The 22,665-nt window shown below is 55.2% G+C and overlaps 1 protein-coding gene across 1 annotated transcript; it reads left to right on the forward strand.

The window, feature by feature from the left end:
* The first annotated feature begins 13,501 nt into the window (after nt 1–13,501).
* Nucleotides 13,502–18,079, forward strand: IL17B (interleukin 17B). The gene is made up of 3 exons (XM_062189718.1): nt 13,502–13,522; nt 15,471–15,745; nt 17,848–18,079. The coding sequence occupies exons 1-3, from the start codon at nt 13,502–13,504 to the stop codon at nt 18,077–18,079; spliced, it is 528 nt and encodes a 175-aa protein (XP_062045702.1).
* Nucleotides 18,080–22,665: the final 4,586 nt, after the last annotated feature.

Here is a 22,665-nt window from a genome sequence, read left to right on the forward strand (position 1 = left end):
GGGCAGCGCTCTGGAGGTCTTCAGGGAGTGGGCTGTGTTGCACAGGGCTGCTTTCTCCCATGGCCAGCCCCTTGGGGCCTGTGTCTATCTATGTCTGCTGCTCTCTTTTCTCAAACAAATTCGTTTAAAAAATTTATTGTATAAAAAGTGCTACATTAGGTGATGTGAGAGATCTCTGAAGCACAAGATTTCAAGGGGTGGGCGTTTGGCACAGTGGTTGACCCTGCTTGGGACATTCGCATCCCATATGGGAGTGTCTGGGTTCAAGTCTCAGGTTCCACTTCCAATTCCAGCTTTCTGCTATTGTGCACCCTGGAGGCAGGAGATGGTAGTTCAAGTACTTGGGCCCCTGCCACCCATGTGGGAGACCTAGATTGAGTTCCTGGCTCCTGGCTTCAGCCTGGCATTTGGGAAGTGAACCAGCAGTTGGAAGACATTTATCTGCCTCTCTTCTTTTCAAATAAATTCAAATAAATAAAAATTTGAAAATTAAAAATAACTTATATACTTTGAATAGAAGAAGGCATTTTTAAAAAAAGATGTCAGAAGCAGGAGTCGATGCATGGATGCATTTGTTCATTGAAGTAGTCAGGTCTTACATACTGAGCTCCTGTTCTGGGCTTTGCCCTAAACCAGGCCTGGTACCCCAGAGGTGAAGACCAAGTCCCTGCTCTCAGGGTGCTCCCACCGTCTGCCAGAGAAGGCAGGGAGCAGACAGCCGATTACTGATGTGTGCCGTGCCCAGGTGCACAGGGCTAGCTGGGTACCTGCTTCTCAATGGGCATCTGTGAAGCATCTTAGAAACAGAACACTCGAACTCAGTGTGTAAATGGCAGGGAAGGGCACTCAAAGCACATGGAACAGTGTGAGCAAAGCTCAGAGATTGGGTTCAGAACCACTCAGAGGACAACACTGAGAGAACCATTTCCCCAAATGGTACCTCAGTTTTTCCGTTTGTGCAATTAAAGAGTTGACTTATGTGCTTCTTTTTAAAATAATCTAATTTATTTATTATCTATTTGAAAGGCTGAGTTACAGAGGCAGAGGCGGAGAGGGAGACAGAGATCTTCCATCTACTAGTTCACTCCCCAAATGGCCGCAACGTCTGGTGCTAGACCGACTCAAAACCAGGAGCCAGGAGCTTCCTGCACTTTGGGTCAGGGGCCCAAAGCCTTGCACCGACTTCTGCTGCTTTCCCAGGTGCTTTAGCAGGGAGCCGGATTGGAAGTGAAGCAGCCGGGACTCGAACCTGCACCCATACGGGATGCCAGCACTGCAGACAGCAGCTTTACCTGCTTTCCCACAGCGCCGGCCCCTCACTTGCTTCTGAGGGAGTGAAGGGGAAGCTGTCACACACACATACACACCCATGCACACACACATACACATACACACATGCACAGTGCACACACATACTTGCACACACACAGGCTGTGACTAGTCCAGTTTTGGAATGAATAACTTCAGGTGACCTGTTTGACTCATAAAGGGGAGGCTTTCTGGGCCCAGCTTGAGAATCAGAAAAAGGCAGTGTCCCATATCACACAGTGACAGGTGGTTATGCTTTTATCTAATGATAGTATTAATTGTTTGGATAGAGGTTTCTGTACAGTGCCACCATCAGACAGATGCAAAGGGTGTACTGTGAAGATACTGGCACGCCCTCAACTCCTTGGAGAACATGGCTGTTGTCAGTTTTGTGAATACTTCCAGAGTCTCCATGCAAATGCAGGCACATCCACCTACCCGTGTACGTGCGAGCAGGTGTCCTGTTCACAGGGTTCCGCATCTGACTTCCTTTTCTGAGGCGTGATTCTTGGGCGTCACAGCATTGCGTACCTGGAGGGCTGCCCCAGCCTTGGAGTGGCTGCAGCGTGACAGAGGTGTCCACTGTAGGTGTCAGTTGTTCGTTTCCTAGTGAGAGGTCTCTGTGGAATGGACGGGTGGACAAAGGGTGCCAAGAGCAGTGGGATCAGATGCACCCCAGGATTGGTGCATTTGTGACTAGTCCCCCGCCGTGGAGGCTGTCATGAGTGAAAACTCGCTCTCCTGTCTGCTGAAACTGACAGGCCTGCCGAGTGACAGCAAAGCCTGGGGACCTGGGGCAGGGACCAGGGCTGGGGAGGAGGAGGAGGACTGTCTTTGCGGGAAGGCTGGTGTCTGAGGACGGTCAAGGCCAATGATAAGTCCTTCTGGGTAATAACGGTGACCTTTGGGCTTGGAAAGTCACTGTGGATGGTGGAGTTGTGGGAGGCCTGCACCCCTGCCCGCCTTGTGTTCCTGGGAGTGGTCCCCCAGGGGGAAGGAAGGGAGCCTGGTTAGGAGCCCGGCTAGGTGCCCAGGACTGATGTGGGTAAGCTATGCTCCCCTGAAACTCCAGAGAAGGAGAAGAGTTCCCTGCTCTGCCCCAACAGTGGGGCCTGGGAGCCAGAGCTGTTTTGTCTGTGTGTTGAAGGCCAGGGATTCTGAACAGGGGCAGAGTCTATGGGTAGCATCACCGTGGCTGAAGTTCTCAGCACCTCCATGGCTGGGAGCTCGTCTCCCTGTTCCTGCCAGACCTGCCAGGAGGCTCAGAGTTCAGAACACTGGTCCCCGGGCCCCAGACCCTTCGGATTTCAAATACCTCTCAGTAGTCAAGTTCAGTTAAAAATTTTTCATTACCTTAAGAAGTTAAAATCTTACAAATTCTATAAAGTGCTATTAAACTAATGTGAGGATTCTTCAAGTTAATAGAAAACACATGCTATTGAAAAATGTGTGGCCGGCGCCGTGGCTTAACAGGCTAATCCTCCGCCTTGCGGCGCCGGCATACCGGGTTCTAGTCCCGGTTGGGGCGCCGGATTCTATCCTGGTTGCCCCTCTTCTAGGCCAGCTCTCTGCTATGGCCCGGGAAGGCAGTGGAGGATGGCCCAAGTGCTTGGGCCCTGCACCGGCATGGGAGACCAGGAGAAGCACCTGGCTCCTGGCTTCTGATCAGCGAGATGCGCCGGCCGCAGTGGCCATCGGAGGGTGAACCAATGGCAAAAAGGAAGACCTTTCTCTCTGTCTCTCTCTCTCTCACTGTCCACTCTGCCTGTCGGAAAAAAAAAAAATGTGCATGGATTTAAAAAATGTTTTGGCACCCAATATATTTAATATTTCATTTAGTTTTCTATGAACTTTTTGATGTATTCTGGATATTCTTTTCATGCAAAATAAAAAAAAGAAACTAGAGAGGGTAGAAGATAGGGCCCCTAATAGTTTCCCCAAGCATTGCACGACATCGTGCTTTGGAAACCACTGGCTTGGCTACAGGAGTGTGGAGTCAGGTTGTGCAAGGGACTGGGAGGGTTCAGTGTGTCGCGAGTCTGGGTGTGCACACGCACTTGTGCTAACCCGGGAATGGAGGGGCCGTGAGCTGGGGAGTTTAGGGGGTTTCCTTGAGTGGTGGGGGCCTAGGCTGACTTTACAGTGGAGTCCCCAGTGAGGAGGGGATGTGACAGGGTGGCAGGTGAGTCAAATCTCAAGTGTTGTGCTGTGAGAGAGGCCCGTGGAGCTCCCGGGTCTCAGCAGCTTTCACCTCCCTCCCCGTCCCCTTCTCCCGCCCCCACCTCCAAGATAAGGACTGCTACTCCCTTAGATAATGCATCCATCTACAGTGAGGGCCATGGTGAGGGAACTGGGCCCTAGGTTATTTTTCGTTTGGCTGGGGGGAGTGGAGGTGCTAACTGTGACTGCTCTTGGGAGAGCTGACTGTGACACAGCGACAAGAGTAATGTGGCAGTCACTTCACCTGCCTGCTGTAGAATGCGTTACCATTCACCACCCACACAGGAAGGAGTCAAGGTCACAGGGGAGTCGGCACACAGGCTTTGCCCGGGAGGAGCAACCTGGCTAGCGGAATTAGGGACACTGACTGCAGTAGCCCCTCCAGGCCTTGGCTTCTGGTGATCCTGCTCGTCTGTCTGTCTGTCCCTGTGCTGTGGAGGCCCCGGCCCAGGTCACCCTGTCTGACACTCCTCAGCCAGCCTTCAGAACCGCTGGCTGACTCCAAGTCTTTATAAACCACCCAGGACTGTTAAACAAATCCTATAATTAGAAGGCAGGTTTCCTAAACGAAGTGAAAAATGTAACGTTACCCTCTGTTTGTTCGCTGGATGCTCAGCTCATGTCCCATGACCCAGAGGAGCTGTGACCTGGGTTTCCAAGAAGCCTTAATAGGTAATGTTTATGAGGCTCTTGACTTTACAACGCTGCTGGAGTACAACTCTGGGAAGTGAGGACAAGCCCCTCCTCCCCGTCGCAGCGTGAAGACGGCTGTCCCCTTGTGTGGGGGCACGGAAAGTCCCGAGGCTGGGATTTCAGGAAACCGGCTTGGTCCAACCCTGCCTGCGCAGAATTGCTGTGTGACTTTGTATCCATCTCTTTCCCTCTCTGGACTTCTGTTAGTGGCTGTGTAAAAGACAGATGATGGGAACTGGTGCTGAAAGTCCCTTCCACACTGATGTTGTACAGTTAGGCCTCTTTGTCTGCCATTGAGTTGCATCTCAGAATTGTGGTCTTTCTTCTTGGGACTCCTCAAAAGGACTTGGTAATGAAGCTTGACCTGCATGAATCTGGTTTGGGGTTGGCAAGACAACTTAGATACACTGTTGTCCTGCCTTAGCTTTGAACCCCTGGGGTTTCTCCGAGATCATAAAATGCAGGAAAACATTCTGAAGGAGACATGACTCACATGCGGAAGGAGTTAAACACAAGCGGGAAGGAGCAGGGCTCCTCTGGCTGGAGGTGGGAGCTGCCCTGTGGTTGATGCAGCGTTAGGCGGACGTCACAGTGGCTGACATTTATTGGTCCTTTTCAAGAGCCAGACTCTGCGCTGTCTGACCTCCATCCCCAGTTAACCCCCCAGCAACCCCGTGAGTAGGGCACATCCTCATTACCCTCCTGGTATAAGTGAGAAACTGACAGTGAATGGGATCAAAGAATTCAGCCAAAGGAAATACGTGGTTGGAGCCGATGCTACAGAACCAATTAAAAATTTTTTTTTATTTTATTTTTTTTTACTTTATTTGAAAGGCAGAGAGAGAGAATGTCTTCCATCCACTGGTTTACTTCCCAAATATCCACAGCAGCCAAGGCTGGGCCAGGCCAAAGCCACAAGCCCAGAACTCCATCTGGTTCTTCCACACAAGTGGCAAGGACCCAAGCACCTGAGCCATCACCTGCTGCCTCCCAGGGTGTGCATTAGGAGGAAGCTGGCTCAGAAGCAGCACAGCCAGAACTTGAAGCAGGCACTCCAGTATGGGATGGGCACATCCCACCCAGAGAATTAGCCACAGTGCCGCACGGCCGCCTGGAACCCACTCTCGGCTCTGCAGACCCGCCGTCTGAGCCGACCCTGTGCTGGTGCTGGTGGAAGCAGGTGTTACGATGAAGCTTGCATCTCCGTGTCCCTGAGTGATTCTCATGAGCAGAGTGTGTCTCACCAGTCCTCATGGGATGTGCAGCCTGGGAGACAAGGACACCTTTTCTGGGCTCAGCCTGTGGACCTGGAGATGGTTTGTGAACACGGCACAGCTGGCCCTCTCCTGACTGATCCTGCTTACCCCGGGGCAGGGGGAGCAGCTGTGCTCTGTGCATTGCCACAGAGCCAGCCTGCAGCCAGCAGATGGAGGGGGCAGGGAGGAGGACCTTTTCAAATGACCCTTTGGAGACTGAGGAGGACTTCACAAGAGTGCCACTGGGAAGCCAGCAAAATGAGCCTTCCAGCCCTTTCAGAAGGCCTGGGATTCTGGAAGAGCAGGGTCAGAGCCAGCTCTGCAGTTGAAGCAGTGGAACGGGCTAGGAGGGAATCCCAGCATGGAGGAACCAACACGTTTAAACTTGGCTGTGCAACGGCCAGACTGCAGGGCCAGAGAATCCTGTGCTTTCCGAAGCACCGGGGAGCGGCAGATTGGGGTCAGCCTGACCGCTGAGCTCCCTCCAGGGCTGACTCCGAAAGCTTGTCCCGCTGGCATGGAACCCTCAGAGTGCACGTGGTCCCCCCCAGGGCAGAGCCGTGTACACAGCACAACCAAGCAGGACAGAAACAATTTGGGTGGCCCTTGGCGCTCGGAGTGCGCTGCCTGACAACGGGGCACCCACCTCTAACCACAGCTCCTTCCAGCACTCATTAACGGTGCACAAACGGGGCCAAGGTCAAGGCAGCTACGATGAAAGTAACCACAGGGGCCCAGCCTTTCATCTCCAGTGCTGTCCCTTTTTCCTCGCTGTCTGGCCATGGGCAGGTTCCTTCCCTTCCCCTGGGCCTCAGTTTCCTCTGCTGAAATATCTTTATATTCACATGGGTTCATTCAGGGAGGAAATAAAGTAACGGAAAGTGAAAGTGTTTTGCAGACCTTACAGTGTTGTCCTCACGCCCTGCAGTGTGGCCGTCAGCAGGCTGGACCATTTCTGTCTCCTAGACTCAGAGACCTTGGAGCTGGAGCTGCCTGTGCACATCAGAGCAGTGGCCCAGGCGTCTTTCCTGGGAACTTGACTTTGGAAGTGGTCAGATTCCACACTAGCTGTTTCTTCCTCTTTCCTCACAATATTTATGAGAACTGACCTTCCAGTGGAAATTTGGCAAGACTGCACATTCTGGAGACATTGTACCTTCCTCCACATGCCCTGAGGGCCGAGGTCACGGGCTTCCCAGAAGCTCCAGCTGTTCCCACGGATGCAGGAGATGCAGAAGACCGAGAGGAGAGGGGCCCAGGGAGGCCCTGTGCCGCAGGCTCGTCCTGAAATGCCGCCCTTGGCACCTCTGCCATCTCCCCGTACAACGAGAGCGCAGGGACTGTCTCAGTGTCTCCAGCTGTGGCCTTGGTGCCTAGAACTGCGCTAGGGACACGGCAGGTGCTCAACATCCACTTATTAAATGAAGTGAAGAAGGCATCCTCAGAAACACGCACAGGCGCTGCAGAGCTGCCTCCTTGAAGGCCAGCGCTCACAGAACTCAGAGCCCCTCGGTAAGATGCTACCTGGGCGGCTTCTCCACATCGCTTCCTAGCAAGTTCAGGTGCAGAGACAAGCTCGTGCAGGGACGCCGGGTTGGCACTCATCATAGCCCCGAGAGGTATGCATTTTGGGGATGGAACCCGTGGCCGTGAGCATCGAGCCCCTTGCTGATGGAGGTGTGAGGGTCTGAGCTTCTGCCTGACTCCCTGGGAGGGCTGTGAGAAGCTCTTAACAAGTCCTGGCCCTGATTACCACCGACTGTGGGTCCCCATGCCAGGTGCTGAGAGGACATCTGTGTCTAAAGTCTATTGGCTGGCTGTAACACACATCCAAGATACCATGCACAAACTCCCACCCACACAGAAATGCACCCAAACAACCACAACTCAAACAGCCGTCTCTGCACAGCCGGCGACGCGCAGGCCTCGGACCCAAGCTGGAGGAGGCATCCGGGGCGACACCCCCTCCAGGCCTCAGCCAGGCTTCTTGCTCCTGCAGACCCTGAAGAGGACATTGCTCACGCCGCCCCTGTCCCTGCGTGGCTGGAGGGTGGGGCCTCCCACCCAGCAAGAGGAGGAGCTGACAGCTTTGCGGGGAAAGTCAGAATTCTGGATCTTGTAAATCCAGACGTCCCATAAACTCTGCCCGAAGTGTAAACATCCCCCGGCACCGAGGGGGGAGCACCGGCGCCTCATCTGCCCCCCACCCCAGGCAGGCTGTTTATTTCACCTCCCTCGGGCTTCTTCCTGCCCCAGGACTGGGCTGGTCATGGCAGGCAGGGCAGCCCCACATGGGGCCTGAGGCCTTGCACCAAAGAGTTGGACTTTGCCAGGCTGCAAGGGAAGCCTGCAGCTGGAGAAGTGCACCCCCTTCCTCTCATAGCACCCCAAACTGCATCTGGGCCTCTGCTGAGACACCTCAGTTGACGGGGAGCTCACTCTGTCCCTAGGTGGCCCAGTCCATTCCCGGGACTCCTTGGCATCGAGAAAGTTCTAGAACTGAGCTCCCAAGAATTGCTCAGTGCCACCTGATTGGGCAGAGTTCAGAAGCGTGGGCACAACAGCATAATGGCAAGGTCACTCGAGCACTGACCCCGTAATCCCCTCAGCACTCACTTTGAGGAACGAGCTCAGAGCTAGGTCACATGCCCAGGTGAGCAGTGACTGCATGGTGGGGTGAGGTCAGGTGACTCTGGCTCATTGTGCTTGAAAGGTGAGTCTATACAGCTCCTTGCAATCCCAAAGCAAAAACAGCACAAACACCCACAAAACTCCTGTACAACCACAGGCCTACCCCATACCAAAGTGCAATAAAAATAGGCCAAACTGGCCAAACAGAAAGCATTCTTGTGTGCCAGGCAGATGATAGCTCTTAGGATTAACCCATTGGAGCAAGCCTTGGAGGAAACTGAGACTCAGGGGAGAGCAAGCCGAGAGCTGGATTGAAAGAAGAACAGCCATGACTTGAACTGGTGCCCATATGGGAAGCTAGCATTGCAGGTGGCGGCTTAACCCACTGTGCCATGTTGGCTCCAACAAATAAATCTTAAGAGAAAAGAAAATTCTGCAGTAGGTATTTGTCAAAGCGGTTAAATCTCCACCTGTGATTCCTGCAGTCTATGTGACAGTGCTTGTGTTTGAGTCCTGACTCCATCTTGATTCTAGCTTCCTGCTAATGCATTCCCTTGGAGGCAGCAGGTGATGGCTACTTAGGTCCCTGGCATCCACGTGAGAGACCCAGATTGAATTCCCTGCTCCTGGCTTTGGCCTGGCCTAGCCCTGGCTCTTGTGTGCATTTGGGGCATGAACACACAGATGGGAGATTCTCTCTCTCTCTCTCTCTCTCTCTCTCTCTGTCTGCATTTCAGGTAAATAAATTTATAGGAGAAAATTGTTATTATTTTCAACACCCATAGGTTTATAAAATGGAATGAAATCCTAGGAGAGAAATGGTCTCCCTAGCCTAGAGGACAGTACTGAGCAAAAGCACTTTGCAAGGGCTCCTGCATTAGGGGTTGGACCAGAGACCCCTACCCCTGATGGCCCATGGGTGGTGAGCACTGACCAGACCCTGGGGACAGTGTTGAGTTGATCTGCAACTCAGAAACTCACAGCTGGCGTTTGCAAGGCTGGGTGCAGGAGAGCAGGAAGGCCCAGGCCACCTGGCCACTGGAGAACAAGACCACTTCTTAGACCCTTACCCCAACTCACATTTCCTGACTTACCCTGCAGGGGAGGAGGCATTGGCGCCCAGCCCGCCTGGGCAGAGGGTCATGTTGATGTGGCAGCCCCTCTGCACGTCCCAAGGGCCGCCCATTCACCAGGCCTTTCCCTTTTTTGAGAACTCGGAGCTTGCTGGCTGGGGCTGTTCCCACCAACAATGTTCCCGTCCAGGGAGCTTAAAATAGCCCCTCTTGGCTGGGGCTCTGAAGTGAGCAGTGAGGCAGGCATTTGTGCAAATATGGGCCTGGGAGAAGGACTCCTACCCGGGAGGGAGGGTTGGGTGGCACGGACGGGAGCCAGGACCTCCTGAGGGGGGTGCGTCCTCCTGCTGTGGCCAGCAAAGTGCCTGCACGCCTCCTCCTGCCTCCTCTGACCTTACTGGGTCCCTATGGGCAGGTTCCTGGGTGGGCCCACTGGAAACAGGGGTCTCTGCATTCATCCCACCGGTTCTAGTCTCATCACCACATCACAGCGCCCTTCCTAGGAATGTTCCAGAAGCATCCTTGAAGGCCCAACTCAAAGCTTGTTGTAACGATAGCGCTGATAATCACAGCAACCATCGATTGCTTACTTTTGCTAAGGGTTTTATCGTACATTCTTTCATTTAGTCCTCACCGTGATCCATCAGTCAGAGCCAAGTTATTGATGATCTCCATTGTGCAGGAGAAACTAACACTCAGAGAAGTCAAGTTACTCTCCTGAGGTCACATGGCCAGGCAGGGGCAGGGCAGGATCGAAATTTGTGTTGGTCCATCTGTGGAGCCTGAACTTTTACCCCCTGGGCTGGACTTCCTCCTCCGTGTCCCCATTGCCCTAGCCTCCTGCTCTGGGTTAGTTGGTTGGATTCAAACTGTGAAATATTTAGCAAGTGTGTGCCGTGTGGCAGGAATGCCGTGGGGTCCCGTGCCCCAATTTGAGAGCTTTCAAGTCTCCCTGGAGACTCCAATTTGGGTTTAGTGAGCTCCTGAGCCTGCAAGGGTCTGGGTATTTGAGGGTGTCACGGTGTGGCTGGGGCCATCATGGGCCCTGCTCGGTGACCAGTGGACAGCTGCACAGTCCCCTCTTCCTCCGGCTGTGCTGTTCCTCTCTGTAGCCCATCGCAGGGGTCAGACAAACATGCTCCAAGTCCTCTGTGGCTCTGGGCAGCTGACCATGTTCTCTGAGCCTCAGTTTCCCCAAGACAAAATGTGGACCTGCCCAGGGTTGCTGGGACGATGGAGTGGAACAGAGTGCAGGAGGAGCTGCACGGTTCCTGGCAGTCCGTATGTGGCTACTAGGCGGCAGCTGTCATTAATGGCCACTTTCTGAGAATGGCAGTGTCCAGGTTCCAAGAACCTAGGGCCTGGCATGTAGTAGGTGCTCAGAGAATGAGGAATGATCCTGCAGACTACCCCCCAACCCCGGCCCCACTTTGGCCGGCTATATCCCCTGCCCTGTCTCTGATGTGAACGATGTCCTAGGGCTGGTCCTTACCCACGGTGGGGTCTCTCAGGAAGCCAGGGGCATGCACAGGGCCCCTGTCACTCTCCGTGGTCCCTCATTTTCAACCCAACACCCACCACAGGGGAAGGGCTCAGGATTTGTTCCTCTTCAGGTCTGTCTGGCTTCCTGGTGGCGCCACCTGGTGGTGCATCCAGCACTGTGCCCAGCGTGTTCTGCTTTGGGGGGCTGGGGCAGCTCTGGCTTGAGCCCATCTGCCCTTCCCTCATTCATGGCACCAGCCGCCTCCTGTGCATAGACAAGGACCCTAGCCTCACCCATAGGGCAGCAGCCCTGAAGCCCGTGTTCCTCTGCCTCCTGTGTAGGCCTGGCGCTGACCTCAGGGGCCGGGTCCCAGGTCCTGGCTGGGTTCACACTCAGGACGTCCCTAATGACAGATGACCCTTCAGTGGTTCCCAGAAGCTGAGGATGGAGGAAGGGGCTAGGTGATCCTGGATGGGAAACCCAGTGATGGTGGCTGGGCCCGTGTCTGTTCCCCCTGCACTGGCCTTGGGATCCCGCTGCTACCCCCATTGTGGGGGGCTTGGAGCCCCAGGACCAGCCTGGCTTCTTGGTCCCCTCCAGACCAACAGGGAGGTCCAGCCTGGCTCACAGCTATTTGGGTATAGTCTAGGGGAAGAACAGTGAACAGGAGACTGAGTTCTGAGCTCAGCCCCGGCAGAGAGATGCTGTGTGAACGCAGGCAAGGTGCCTCCTCCCTGGGCTGCAGTTTCTGGTAGATAGCTTGGTAGGGGGTGTGGGCTGGAGGAACAGTGAGGACCCTTGCAGCCCCCAGACTGAGTTCACGGTGAAGGCCAGGTTCCTGGGCCTCCTGCATCGGAACCTCCTGGGCTGCGACCCTGGCATCAGTATTAAAGGACACTGCGGCAGGGGGCGGAGTAGGGGAGGCAGAAATGAGGGTCTCTGTTACCAGCAGGTGAGGAGACTGTAGGTTTCAGGGATCCTGCGAAGCCAAGGAGCCCGTGGACCCCACACCCACCCTTCCACTTCCCAACCTGCATATAGCCTGGGGGTGGGGGGGTTCTTGTGCTGTGTGTCCGTAGGACCCACGCTGTAGCATCAGCAAGGGAGAGTGGGGAGCTAGCACAAGAGACCCCCAGCTGCCCCCAACCCCCACAGGCTGGCCCTGTAACTTGTTCAGAGACACTGGCTGGGCTGGGGGTGGCTCTCCCTTGTGGCGCGAGGAGGTATTTTCAGAGTCCCCCTCCCTCTGGAGTTTCCAGCGATAGGATCGAGCCCTGTCTAGTATTTGACCAAATATGGTGGTGTCTCTGGATGAGCCGGGCCCCAGCCGGCTGCTCAGTTATGCCGTGGAAACCTGCCCTGGACAGATTAATCTTGTGACATTCGGGAGCGCCGCTTGCCCCGCGTTCCTTCCCTTGGCGATTCCTGTAAATGGCCAGGACTGGCCCTCAGCAAGCCAGGGCAGGCCAGGCTCTCTGTTCTCAGTGTCCCTCTCCCGTTCTCCTCCATATCCCCTCCCCCATGCTGGTTTGCCTGCTCACAGGTTTGCTGGGCTGTCCACTCAGAGAGGTGGGAGACCTTGGCCAGCTGGGCATGTGATTCCAGGAGCTGTGCCCACGGGGGCTCAGCCGAGACCATGAAGTTGTCACCTGAGTCTGGGAAGCCAAGAGCTCGCCCAGCCAGGAGGGGAGGCTGTGTGTGTGTGTGGGGGGGGACCAGGGAGAGGCGGCTAAGCGAGAACAGTGCTAACACTCATGCCAGGTAGCTCCTGCTGCTGATACTCTGTGACTTTAATATATGATAAACAGGTACGTGTTTATTGAGCACTTACTACTTGCTAGGCACCATGCCAGCTATTTAACGTGCACAATAACATTTATTCCTTATAGCAGCCTCCAGAGAGTGATGCCCTGATTCTTCCCACTCTAGAGATGTGGGAACTGAGGCTCAGAGACGTGCCAGGGAGGAAAGGGCCAGGCTGACTCTAGCCCTGGGTGCGAGGGTGCGAGGGAGAAGGACAGGGCCAGCCCTGGGAGAGGAGACCCTCCAGACGCTGGGTGGGGTGCCGTGTCCAGGAGGCCAGGGCCATTGGCCTCACAGTCCTCCTCATGGATCTGCCACTCTGCTGGTGTGGGACACACAGGTTCAGAAACATGTTCAGAAGCAGGGGCTGGGAATGCAGAAAATATCCCAAGGAAAACAGTGTGGGCTGGTGGATCTCTGAGCCCAGGGCAGGGACTGGGTACAAGCCCCAGCTGTCACCTCTAACTCACGGTGCAATGCTCGACAAGTCCCTGCCTCGCTCAGGCCTCAGTTTCCCTGCCTGTGAGCTAGAGGGGTGGGGCGTCATGCTCACCTGAGGCTGTGTCCCTGGGAGATGGGGCTTGTGTCCCGCTCCTGGGCAGCTCTCCTGACCACCCGACAGCCCATCCCTCCTCCACCCTCACCCCCTCGCATCCCCAAAGCAAACGAAGCTGATTGTCTTAGCTGGCCCTGTGGGTGCTGGCCGGGCAGCCGGCCGCAGGCCACAGGCGGAGGTGCCACCGGCCAGATCCCCGCCAGACACACAGGGCATTGTCCCTCGGTCAACAGCCCCTGGGCACCTCAGCCGGGCTCCTGGCCTGCCCCCACGCCCCTCACTGCCTGCTGCTGTGCTGGGCCCAGCCAGCCGGGGGCCCAAGGCTCCCAGCTGATGACGAGCCCACCCACCCACTCCCCCAGCAGCCCCCCGTCGAGCTATAATTGCTCCTCTGCATCCTGCTGCTGCCACTCTCTGGACGTCGTCGGCATCCGGGGTTCGCGGCGGCGGCAGCTGCGTCCCAGCGCCCGGCTTGGGGATGGACTGGCCGCACAGCCTGGTACGTGGCGCTTCCCCCACCCCCAGCCCTTTTAGGGCCCGATGTTTTGGGCTTTCTTTCCCATTGATTAATGGCTGCCTCCGTTTGCCTTGGAATCTGCAGAGTTGGGCGCTGCCTCTGTCTGCTACCCCAGGTCTGGGGAGAAACAGAGCCGGGTCTCAGAGCCTGCAGTGGGGCTGGGAGCTCGGGCTCTCGATCCGGGCTCAGCCTGTCCACACTGAAGCCCTTTCAGGCGGGAGGCATCTGGGGCGATCCTGGCAGGCTTGTCCGCGGGGTTTTTCCAGGCTCCTGGGCTCCGGGCTGTGTGACCTTGGATAAGTCCTTCTGTTTTCTCTGTTCCCATCTGGAACGTGAAGGGGTGGTGGGGCTGTGGGTTCCCCAGTGGGTTTCCAACAGAGGGGAGCTCTGATGAGGGAGCCTGTTGTTACGGAGGCATTGTCTGCCCCAGAATCTAGGGACTTCAGTGCTTGAATCTCTGGGGGGCATGTTGTGCCAGGAGGGGCTGTGCTGTGACTTGTGTCCCAGGGCCGACTTCCTGGGGAGCTGGGGCTGTGGGGCCGGGAGGAGCAGGACGCAGGGCAGCTGTGGAGTCTGGCGGGTGCAGGAAGGAGAGAACCTCAGTTAGAGGTTCCGGCTCTGGCCCCCAGCACTGAGGGCCCCTCTCGCTGGGCTTCCTGAGGGTTCTGGGTGCCGCCAGGCTGCTGAGTCCCCTTTGTGCAGGCTGGCGGGTTGGCTGGAGCTTGTTCTGGCAGTGGTGGGAAGCAGAGGAAGCAGGCAGAGGGTGAGGGTGAGGGTGCGAGGGTCAGGAGTGGTGGAGATTGGGTTCTGATGGGGTTCTCAGCCTGTGACCTGCCCCCTCTCCCCAGCTCTGTCTCACGCCGCTTCCTCCCACCCATGCTACGTCATCAGCACAGCTCTTAGCCAGCTCAGGCCTCTTCTGTCACTCTCCCCGCTGCCTGGAAACCTCTCAGACTCCCTCTGCCCATGCCTGCCTCCCTCCTGTCCTACAAATCTCACCCAATGTCTCCCAGTAACTCCCCCCACCCCCCCCAAAAAAAAAGCATTATGGGACTGCTGCCATGGCACAGGCTAAACAGGAGCCCTACTCTCCGGCAGGGCCCCCACCATTGTGCTGGTGGCTGGTGAGACCTAGCTGTTCGTCTCTCTGTGCTCTGTCTTCCTTTCCTACTCAGCAAGTGTGCACTGAATACCTGAGGGCCCAGCCCCACGCACATGGGGGATCAGAGAGTGCATGACATCTGACACAGCGCTCTCCTGGAGTCTGTGCCTAACAGGGGACGGACATCTAAACATGTCACACACACAAACGGTGAGAACAAAGTCCAGAGGCCTCCCGCGCGATAGCCAAGCGTGAGGGCTGGGGGAATTTATCAGCAGGGGAAGAGAAGAGGCAGAACTCTGCAGGCAGAGGCCTGTGCAAAATCCCTGGGACAGAAAGGAGCAAGAGACTGGGAGAAAGCCAGAGCCAGAGCACAAGTGTGAGAGGCAGCAGGAGGTGTCCCTGGAGTCCCCCAGGGGCAGGGGGAAGGGTGGTAAGCTGGAGGTGAGTTGGCTGGCAGGTGCCACAGGGGACTTGGGAAGGCCAGGGAGGAGGCTACTGAGCTGTCCTGGGAAATGAGGGTGGTGGCACAGATAGAAACAGGTGGGGTGGATGGATTTTAGAGGGTGCCATGTTTGCAGGACTTAGTGATGAGTTGGGTGTGACAGGAAGGAGAGGGAGGTGGCAGTGGTGGCCACTCTGGAGCACTCACGGTGCAGAGCAGGTGTCAGTTCCTGTGCTGTGGCTCTGCGGGGCCAGGTCAGGGCACGGCAGGTGAGGGTGGTCCACACCGAGGCCTTTCCCCTTCCCCCTCTCCTCCCTGGCCAGAGTCTTGGCCCAGAGAGCGTGTTGGCTCTTCTGTCTTTGACCCGTGGCCTTGCTCCTCAGGTGTTCCTTCTTACCATCTCCATCTTCCTGGGGCTGGGCCAGCCCAGGAACCCCAAAGGCAAGAGGAAGGGGCCCTGGCGGCCTGGGCCTCAGCAGGTGCCACAGGACCTGGTGTCGCGGGCAAAGCCGTTCGCCCGTATGGAGGAGTACGAGAGGAACCTTGGGGAGATGGTGGCCCAGCTGCGAAACAGCTCTGAGCCAGCCAAGAGGAAATGTGAGGTCAACCTGCAGCTGTGGCTGTCCAACAAGAGGAGTCTATCTCCCTGGGGCTACAGGTAGGCGGTGCTGGGTAGCAGTGGGCAGGCTGCCTGCCCCAGTCATTGTGATGGGTAAGACCTTGGATTCAGGGGGTTTGAGTGCCTGGGTTTGAATCCCCACTGTGTGGCTTTGGGTGCGTGGGTTAGCCTTGCTGAGCTTCCGTGTTCTCAGCTGTCAGGCCAGTCAGTCCTCCGTATCTGCAGATTCAACCAACTTGAGTCCAAAAGAATTTGGGAAGGGTTGGTGCTGTGGTGTAGCAGGTTGGGTGGCCAACGCCCGTGATGCCAGCATCCCATGTGGGTGCCGGTTTGTGTCCTGGCCGCTCCACTTCTGATCTAGCTCCCTGCTAATGCACTTGGGAAAGCAGCAGAGGATGACTCAAGTGTGAGGGCCCCTGCATCCACATGGGAGACGTGGAAGAGGCCCTGGGCTCCTGGCTTCAGCCTGGCACAGCACTGCTGTCACAGCCATTTGGGGAGTAAACCAGCGGATGGAAGATCTTTTTATCTGTAAGTCTGCCTTTCAAATAATAATAATAATAATAAAATAGTATTTGGGGAAAAATCACATCTGTGATGAATGTGTGCAGACTTTTTTCCTCCTCATCTCTAAGCAATACAGGATAACAACTATCTACATAGCACTTACATTGCGTTAAGGATTGTAAGTCATCTAGACATGACTTCAAGTATACAGGAGGATGTGCACATGTTGTATGCAAAAATAACGATTTTTAAAAAAGATGTATTGGTTTATTTGAAAGAGGTACGAGAGAGAGAGAGGGAGAGAGAGAGAGAGAGAGAGAGAGAGATCCTCCATCCACTGGTTCACTCCCCAGATGGATACAATGGCCAGGATTGAGCCAAGCCAAAGCTAGGAGCTTCATCTGGGTCTCCCACGTGAGTGCAGGGGCCCAAGAACTTGGGCCATCTTCTGCTGCTTTCCCAGGCCATTATCAGGGAGTTGGATTAGAAGTAGAACAGCTGGAACACCAACTTTTCCCATATGAAATGCCAGTGACACATATGGTGACTTTACTTGCTACATTACAATGCCAATAATGCCTTTTTATAGGAGGGACTTGAGCATCTTAGATTTTGGTATCCACAGCGGAGTTCTGGAACCAATCCTTTGTGGATACCAAGGGAAGACTTAGGAGCTGCTTCAGAGCCTGTTGTTGAGCGAGTTGTCCATGCAGAGCGCTGCCCTGTTGTTGGCAGGTCCTGGCTGAAGGGCCTGTAGGCCTTGCCGGGTTGTCACTTCCTTGAAGTCAGGCCGGCCGTGTCTGCACCCATCTGTCATGCTAGCCAGGCACCTTCCTAAGGCCTGCATCAGAATTGCCTAAGGACTCTGTGGCCCCAGCTCCAGAAAGTGAGCGTTGGAAAGCTCAGGAAAGATCTCCAGAGCTGGGCCTCCCTCGCCTTGCTGGGGACCTCGTACAGATGCAGGGGCTGTTTCCCAGGCATCTGCCTTGCTCATGAGCTCCCAGGCATGAAGAGGCCATGCTGATGCCATGTGTCCCTAGGTCCAGCTCATCTACCCTTACTTAGCAGGTAAGGAAACTGAGGCATAGAGAAGGAACGGTCACAAAGGCAGGCCCTGCCTGCCTGGCTCCAGGAGAGCTCCAGGAGAGCACTGGTCTGTTCTGTTCCTCCATGAACCCCCAGAGTCAGGGCCAGGATGGCTCCCATGTGAGTGCATGAGAAAGACCTGTTGAATGCATGGAGATGGAGTCAGAATAGAACCAGGACTCCCAGTGCTCCTTCCTGTGGAATTTAGGCATCAATGTGCTCCCATTTTATTTCCCTGATCAGGTTTCCCACCAATGTAAGGGACGAGAAGGGCAGGGAAGGCAGGAGGAGGTCTCGAGCACAATCCAGAGTGGAGGTGGCATCCTGCTGGGTGACAGGGGGAAGCAGGCAGTTTGGGGGCCCTGAATGTGGATAACAGTGCCTGCCGCGAGCTTGGCTCCTCACCCTGCACAGGGAGCTGATTTACTGCCCTTCCTCCAGCGCAGCAGTCTTGCTCTGGGAATCGAGACTCTGCAGGAAGGGGAGTGGGTGCCAACTCGCTTTTTCCTGACCTTCTTCTACCTTGGCCTCTCTCCTGGTGCCCCCAGCATCAACCACGACCCCAATCGCATTCCCGCAGACCTGCCGGAGGCCCAGTGCCTGTGTCTGGGCTGCGTGAACCCCTTCACCATGCAGGAGGACCGCAGCATGGTGAGTGTGCCCGTGTTCAGCCAGGTTCCCGTGCGCCGCCGCCTCTGCCCACCGCCGCCACGCACCGGGCCCTGCCGCCAGCGCGCTGTCATGGAGACCATCGCCGTGGGCTGCACCTGCATCTTCTGAACCACCTGGGCCTGGCACCTGGCCCGCAGCCCTGTACCCCCTGCCAAGGAAGGCTGGTGAAAAGTAAACACTGTCTTTTATAAAGCAAGACTTTGGGACTGCTTCTTGTGGCTCCCAAGCCAGCACCTGGACGGGGGTGGGAGGTCCCTGGAGGGGACTGGATTTTCCATCACTCTGAATTCTCCAGCACAGAGACAGGCTGTGTTCATTTCTACCATTTAGGCCAGGCACATATTTCCTTTACTCTGGGTTTACAAGCCTATGTTTCGTCCATGTCATCATAACTTGGTTGGTATCATTCAACATAGGCATTAACAAGAGCTGGGTCTACCCAGTCAGGTCCCAGGCCTTTAGAAATGAGCACTTTGGAAGTGGTGAGCTCTTGGTTTCCGTGTTGAGTTGAAGTTGAGTCTCTCAAGGATATCATAGAGCAGATCTTTGCTGTGGCTGCAGGAGATGATCCACCCAGTCTCTGTCAGCCCTGGGATTCTCTGTAGATTGGACTTTGACCCGAAGAGAGGCCTTCAGGTTGCCAAAGGGCAGGTGGTTTCAGCCGGGGCCAGACAGCCCCTGGAATTTTCATGAGTATTTCTTTATTTTTTTTCCTGGGCTGAGGATTCCTGGCTTGCATTTGAGAAGCATCAGTGTAGATGGTTCTTTCATCCTGCTCTGTCCATACCATACCTAGTTAGGTGGTCTGTTGATATCAGTGGTTCTCAAAGCTGTAACACGCATAGGAACAACCTGGGGCTTATTAGAACACAGGGGGCTGGGCCCCCACTTCGAGGTGGTGGCTTCAGGTAGAAGCTGATCTTTTGCATTTTTTGGGCAATGGTTTCTTTGCATTTCTGATAGGTTCCCAAGTGATGTTGCTGCTGCTGGGCTGGGGAACCACACTTCAAGACCATTGGCTTCTACCAAGACTTTCTGCTGATCACAGAAGGCAGTGTGGACCTATTTGTGCTAGAGCCCCTGCCGGCCCTCGCCCCCTGGATGCTACCCCTGCTTGCCCTGTTAGCCCCCAGCAATTCGATCCTCCCCCCCCCCCCCGACCCTCCAACCCTTGCCGCAAATCAGCTGTTCTAGGGCCTAAAAATACCTTCGCTCCCCAAGACAGCTGGGGGCTCAGGCTGCTTTCTGAGGGTAAGAATAGCTAGCACCGGGAGTGGCTGTCAGCCAAAGGCCCGACACCCAGTGCAGGAAGACTGGTCTCTACTTGGCTGCCCTAACTCAGTGGTTGAAGCAGCTTTAGCTCTGAATGTTTCCAGGGACTAATGCACGCAAGGCCAGTGGGTAGGTATGAGCCTGTCTGCAATGATAAGTCACTTACCTTTTTTGGTATTGTCCTGCAGTGGATACTGGTTAAAATTACCCCAGGAAGCTTCGGCCTGGTTCCAGACACTTGGAAAACAGACGTCCCGTGCCAGCCTATGCTGATTTCAGCAGTTGTCTCTCCTCCCTGGGGCTCGCTGGTCTCTGAGGGCCCCACAGACCTGCTCTCTTGGCCCTAAGACTTCAAGGGCCCACGGCTTCCAAGGCCTTTCCATGCGGCAAGAGTGTGGGAAGAATTGAGCTGCAGGTGTGTTGCTCTCAGTGCTGGGAGACCACAGGTGTCCTGGGGCATGAGGACTGGGGTGGGGTGGGAGAGGGGAGTGTGTGAAGCCCACAGCTTACTCCTGCCAGAGCGCTGGGAATGCTCACCATGTGGTGCCTTTTCTTGTCTCTGGGCTGCAGGTTCCTCGTGTGTGCAGTGCACAGACAGGGTTTAGGGAGCTCCAGGGCATTGTCTGGCTTCATTGCAGGGTGGGAGCTGGGCCTTCTCAGTCTTCTGGCTTAAAGGCAGGAGCAAGGAGAGTAGGACCATGGCAGAGCAGGGGTCCACCTGGCACCCTGGCCCCTCCCTTGGTTGGAATCTAGATGCACTTTCTTGTCCACACTCCAGAAAGAAGCTGCTTTTTGTTTTAATTTTTCACTTTAACTTAAGCAAATTTTACTTTTTAAAAGATTTGAAAGGCAACATATTAGAGAAAGATACTGGTTCACTCCCCTAATGGCTGCAACAATCAGGTCTGGGCCAGGCCAGAGCCAGGAGCCAGAAACTCCATCCTGGTCTCCCACATGGATGGCAAAGGCCCAAGCACTTGGGCCATTAGCAGGGAGCTGGCTTAGAAGTGGAGCAGCCCATATGGAATGCTGGCATCATAACAGACAGCTTAACTCACTGCATCACAATGCCAGCCCCACAAGAAGCAGCTCCAGCACCTAGCACGGTACCCGGGGATAGACTGGGTGTGCAGTGCTCAGTGAGGGAATGCAGTCTGAGATCTGCTGTGTGCCTCCCTCTACTGCTTCCTCAGTGAGGCTCCCATTCTCCTCTCCGCAGAGCACTGCTTGGGTCGCCTGCTGTAGGAGGTGGCGTTCCTGGGAGGGCTGCAAACGCCTGTTCTGCTGCACCCGAGATTCCTGAGGTCACATGTGGCCCAGGTCCGTTTGGCAGATGGCCTCTCTTCTCCCAGGGGCCTGTGGGCCCTTGGGGCTTCTGTCCCGCTGGGTCTTACTTCTTTCTGGAATCTCTGTCCTTTCCTTCCGCCCACAAGGACCAAGTGAGAGCCAACCCTCAAGTCTGGGCTTGGGGACCAGGGCAGCGTGGGCAGCTTGGCTGGCCGGGTTCTGAGACCCTCGGGCCTTTCTACCCAGGTACAGGTTTCTGAAGGACACAGCCAGCTGCAGTCAGGTGTGGACCTGGAGCCAAGGCCCCAGCCAAGCACGTGTCACTGTCCCAGTTTGCATGTCTGTGTGCCTCTTCTGATGGACGCCAGAGAGGGGTGGTTGTCAGGGGAGCCTTGTGCTGTCCTTGGCCCTCTGGCACAATTCCAGTCATTGTCAGTCACACCACAACAGCTCATGCCACCTTCATGCCAAACACAGGCTGTCGTACAATGCCCCTGCACGCTTGGTACGGATGTGAGGGGGACGCCGACACGGGGCTCCCTCTCCACTGCCCTTTCCCAGCTCTCTGACCTTGCAATGCAGGTGCAAACTCTGCTCCAGGGATACGCCCCGACTATTCTAAGCCAGTTGGCTTCATCTCATCACTTGTGCCACCATTACTGGCTTGCTATCTATGTTCCAAGCCAATCAGCATGTGGCATGGCTTTGGTGACAGGTACAGGGTGAGGGGGTTCTCACTGGCCCTGAGCCCAGGGTGGCTACGAGAGAGCTTCTCACCTTGGGAGCTGTTGGCAGCCATGTTTGAGCATGAGAACAAGGATGGAAAAGGCGACTGCAGTGTCTATGCCATGGCTTTGGAAGTGTGACAACCAATAAAAACCTTTTACTGCTTATGTCCATTTGGGTTGGGTTGTCTCAGCGTGTTAGGTTCATAACTTCCATCACAGCCAACAAGTACACTAAAGACCTCATCTCTTTTGCTGCCTTTAACATCACCATGACAACCAGTCTGGGTCCCCTCCAACTAAAGAGGTTTGTCCCAGTTTTTTTTTTTTTTTTTTTTTTCTTAAAGGGAAACCCTTCTTTAAATGTTTGGAAAATTTTATTTGGGGCTGGTGCTGTGGTGTAGCAGGTAAAGCTGCCACCTGCAGTGCCAGCATCCCATATGGGCGCAGGTTCAAGTCCTGGCTGCTCCACTTCCAATCCAGGTCTCTGCTGTGGCCTAGGAAAGCAGTAGAAGATGGCCCAAGTCCTTGGGCCCCTGCACCTGCATGGGAGACCCAGAAGAAGCTCCTGGCTCCTGGCCTCGGATCGGCACAGCTCCTGCCATTGTGGTCAATTGGGGAGTAAATGGCAAATGGAAGATCTCTCTCTCCCTCTCTGCCTCTCCTCTCTCTGTGTAACTCTTTCAAATAAAATAAACCTTTAAAAAAAAAAAAAAAGAAGACAAGGATGGGGGTGGGGGAGAGAGAGCAAGTGAGCGAGCGAGCGCAAGAGAGTGAGCTCACATCTGCTTGTTCATTCCCCTAATGCTCCCAACAGCTGGGGCTGGGCCAGACTGAAGCAGGAGCTGGGAACTCCACCCAGGTCTCTCATGTGGTGCAGGGACTTGAGTCATCACCTGCTGCCTCCCGGGGTGTGCATTAGCAGGAAGCTGGAATCGGGAGTGAAGCCGGGACTTGGACCCAGGCACCCCAGTATGGGATGAGGGTATGACCACCCCTGAACTCACTCAGTGTTAAGGAGAAGCTGCCAACTGATGCGAGCTGTACCATGCATTTACCAGGATCCATTGTTTCCTTACTTTGGGCTTTAACTTCACCTCTGGGGCCTATTTGTGTTAGGAAAGCCATGAGGATTAGCATTGTCTGGCAGGACTGTTTATTCCAGGCCCTTGGAGCCTGATTTAGCAAGTCTGGGTAGGACTCGGGCACCTGCACCTTTATCAAGGCCCCCTCCCTTCCCAGGGACTTCGGATGTAGTGGTGCATGGACCAGACTTGCTGGTGCCTAAAGCTCAATTCCTTCATTCTCCCCCTTTACACAAAGGAACAGGCATCAAAGAAATAGAAGGGACTTGAACTTTTCATTTTCTAAAATTATTTATTTTTAAAGATTTATAGAAAAAGCAAAGCA

The sequence above is a fragment of the Lepus europaeus genome, chromosome 4, assembly GCF_033115175.1.
Source record: "Lepus europaeus isolate LE1 chromosome 4, mLepTim1.pri, whole genome shotgun sequence".
Lineage (NCBI taxonomy): Eukaryota > Metazoa > Chordata > Mammalia > Lagomorpha > Leporidae > Lepus > Lepus europaeus.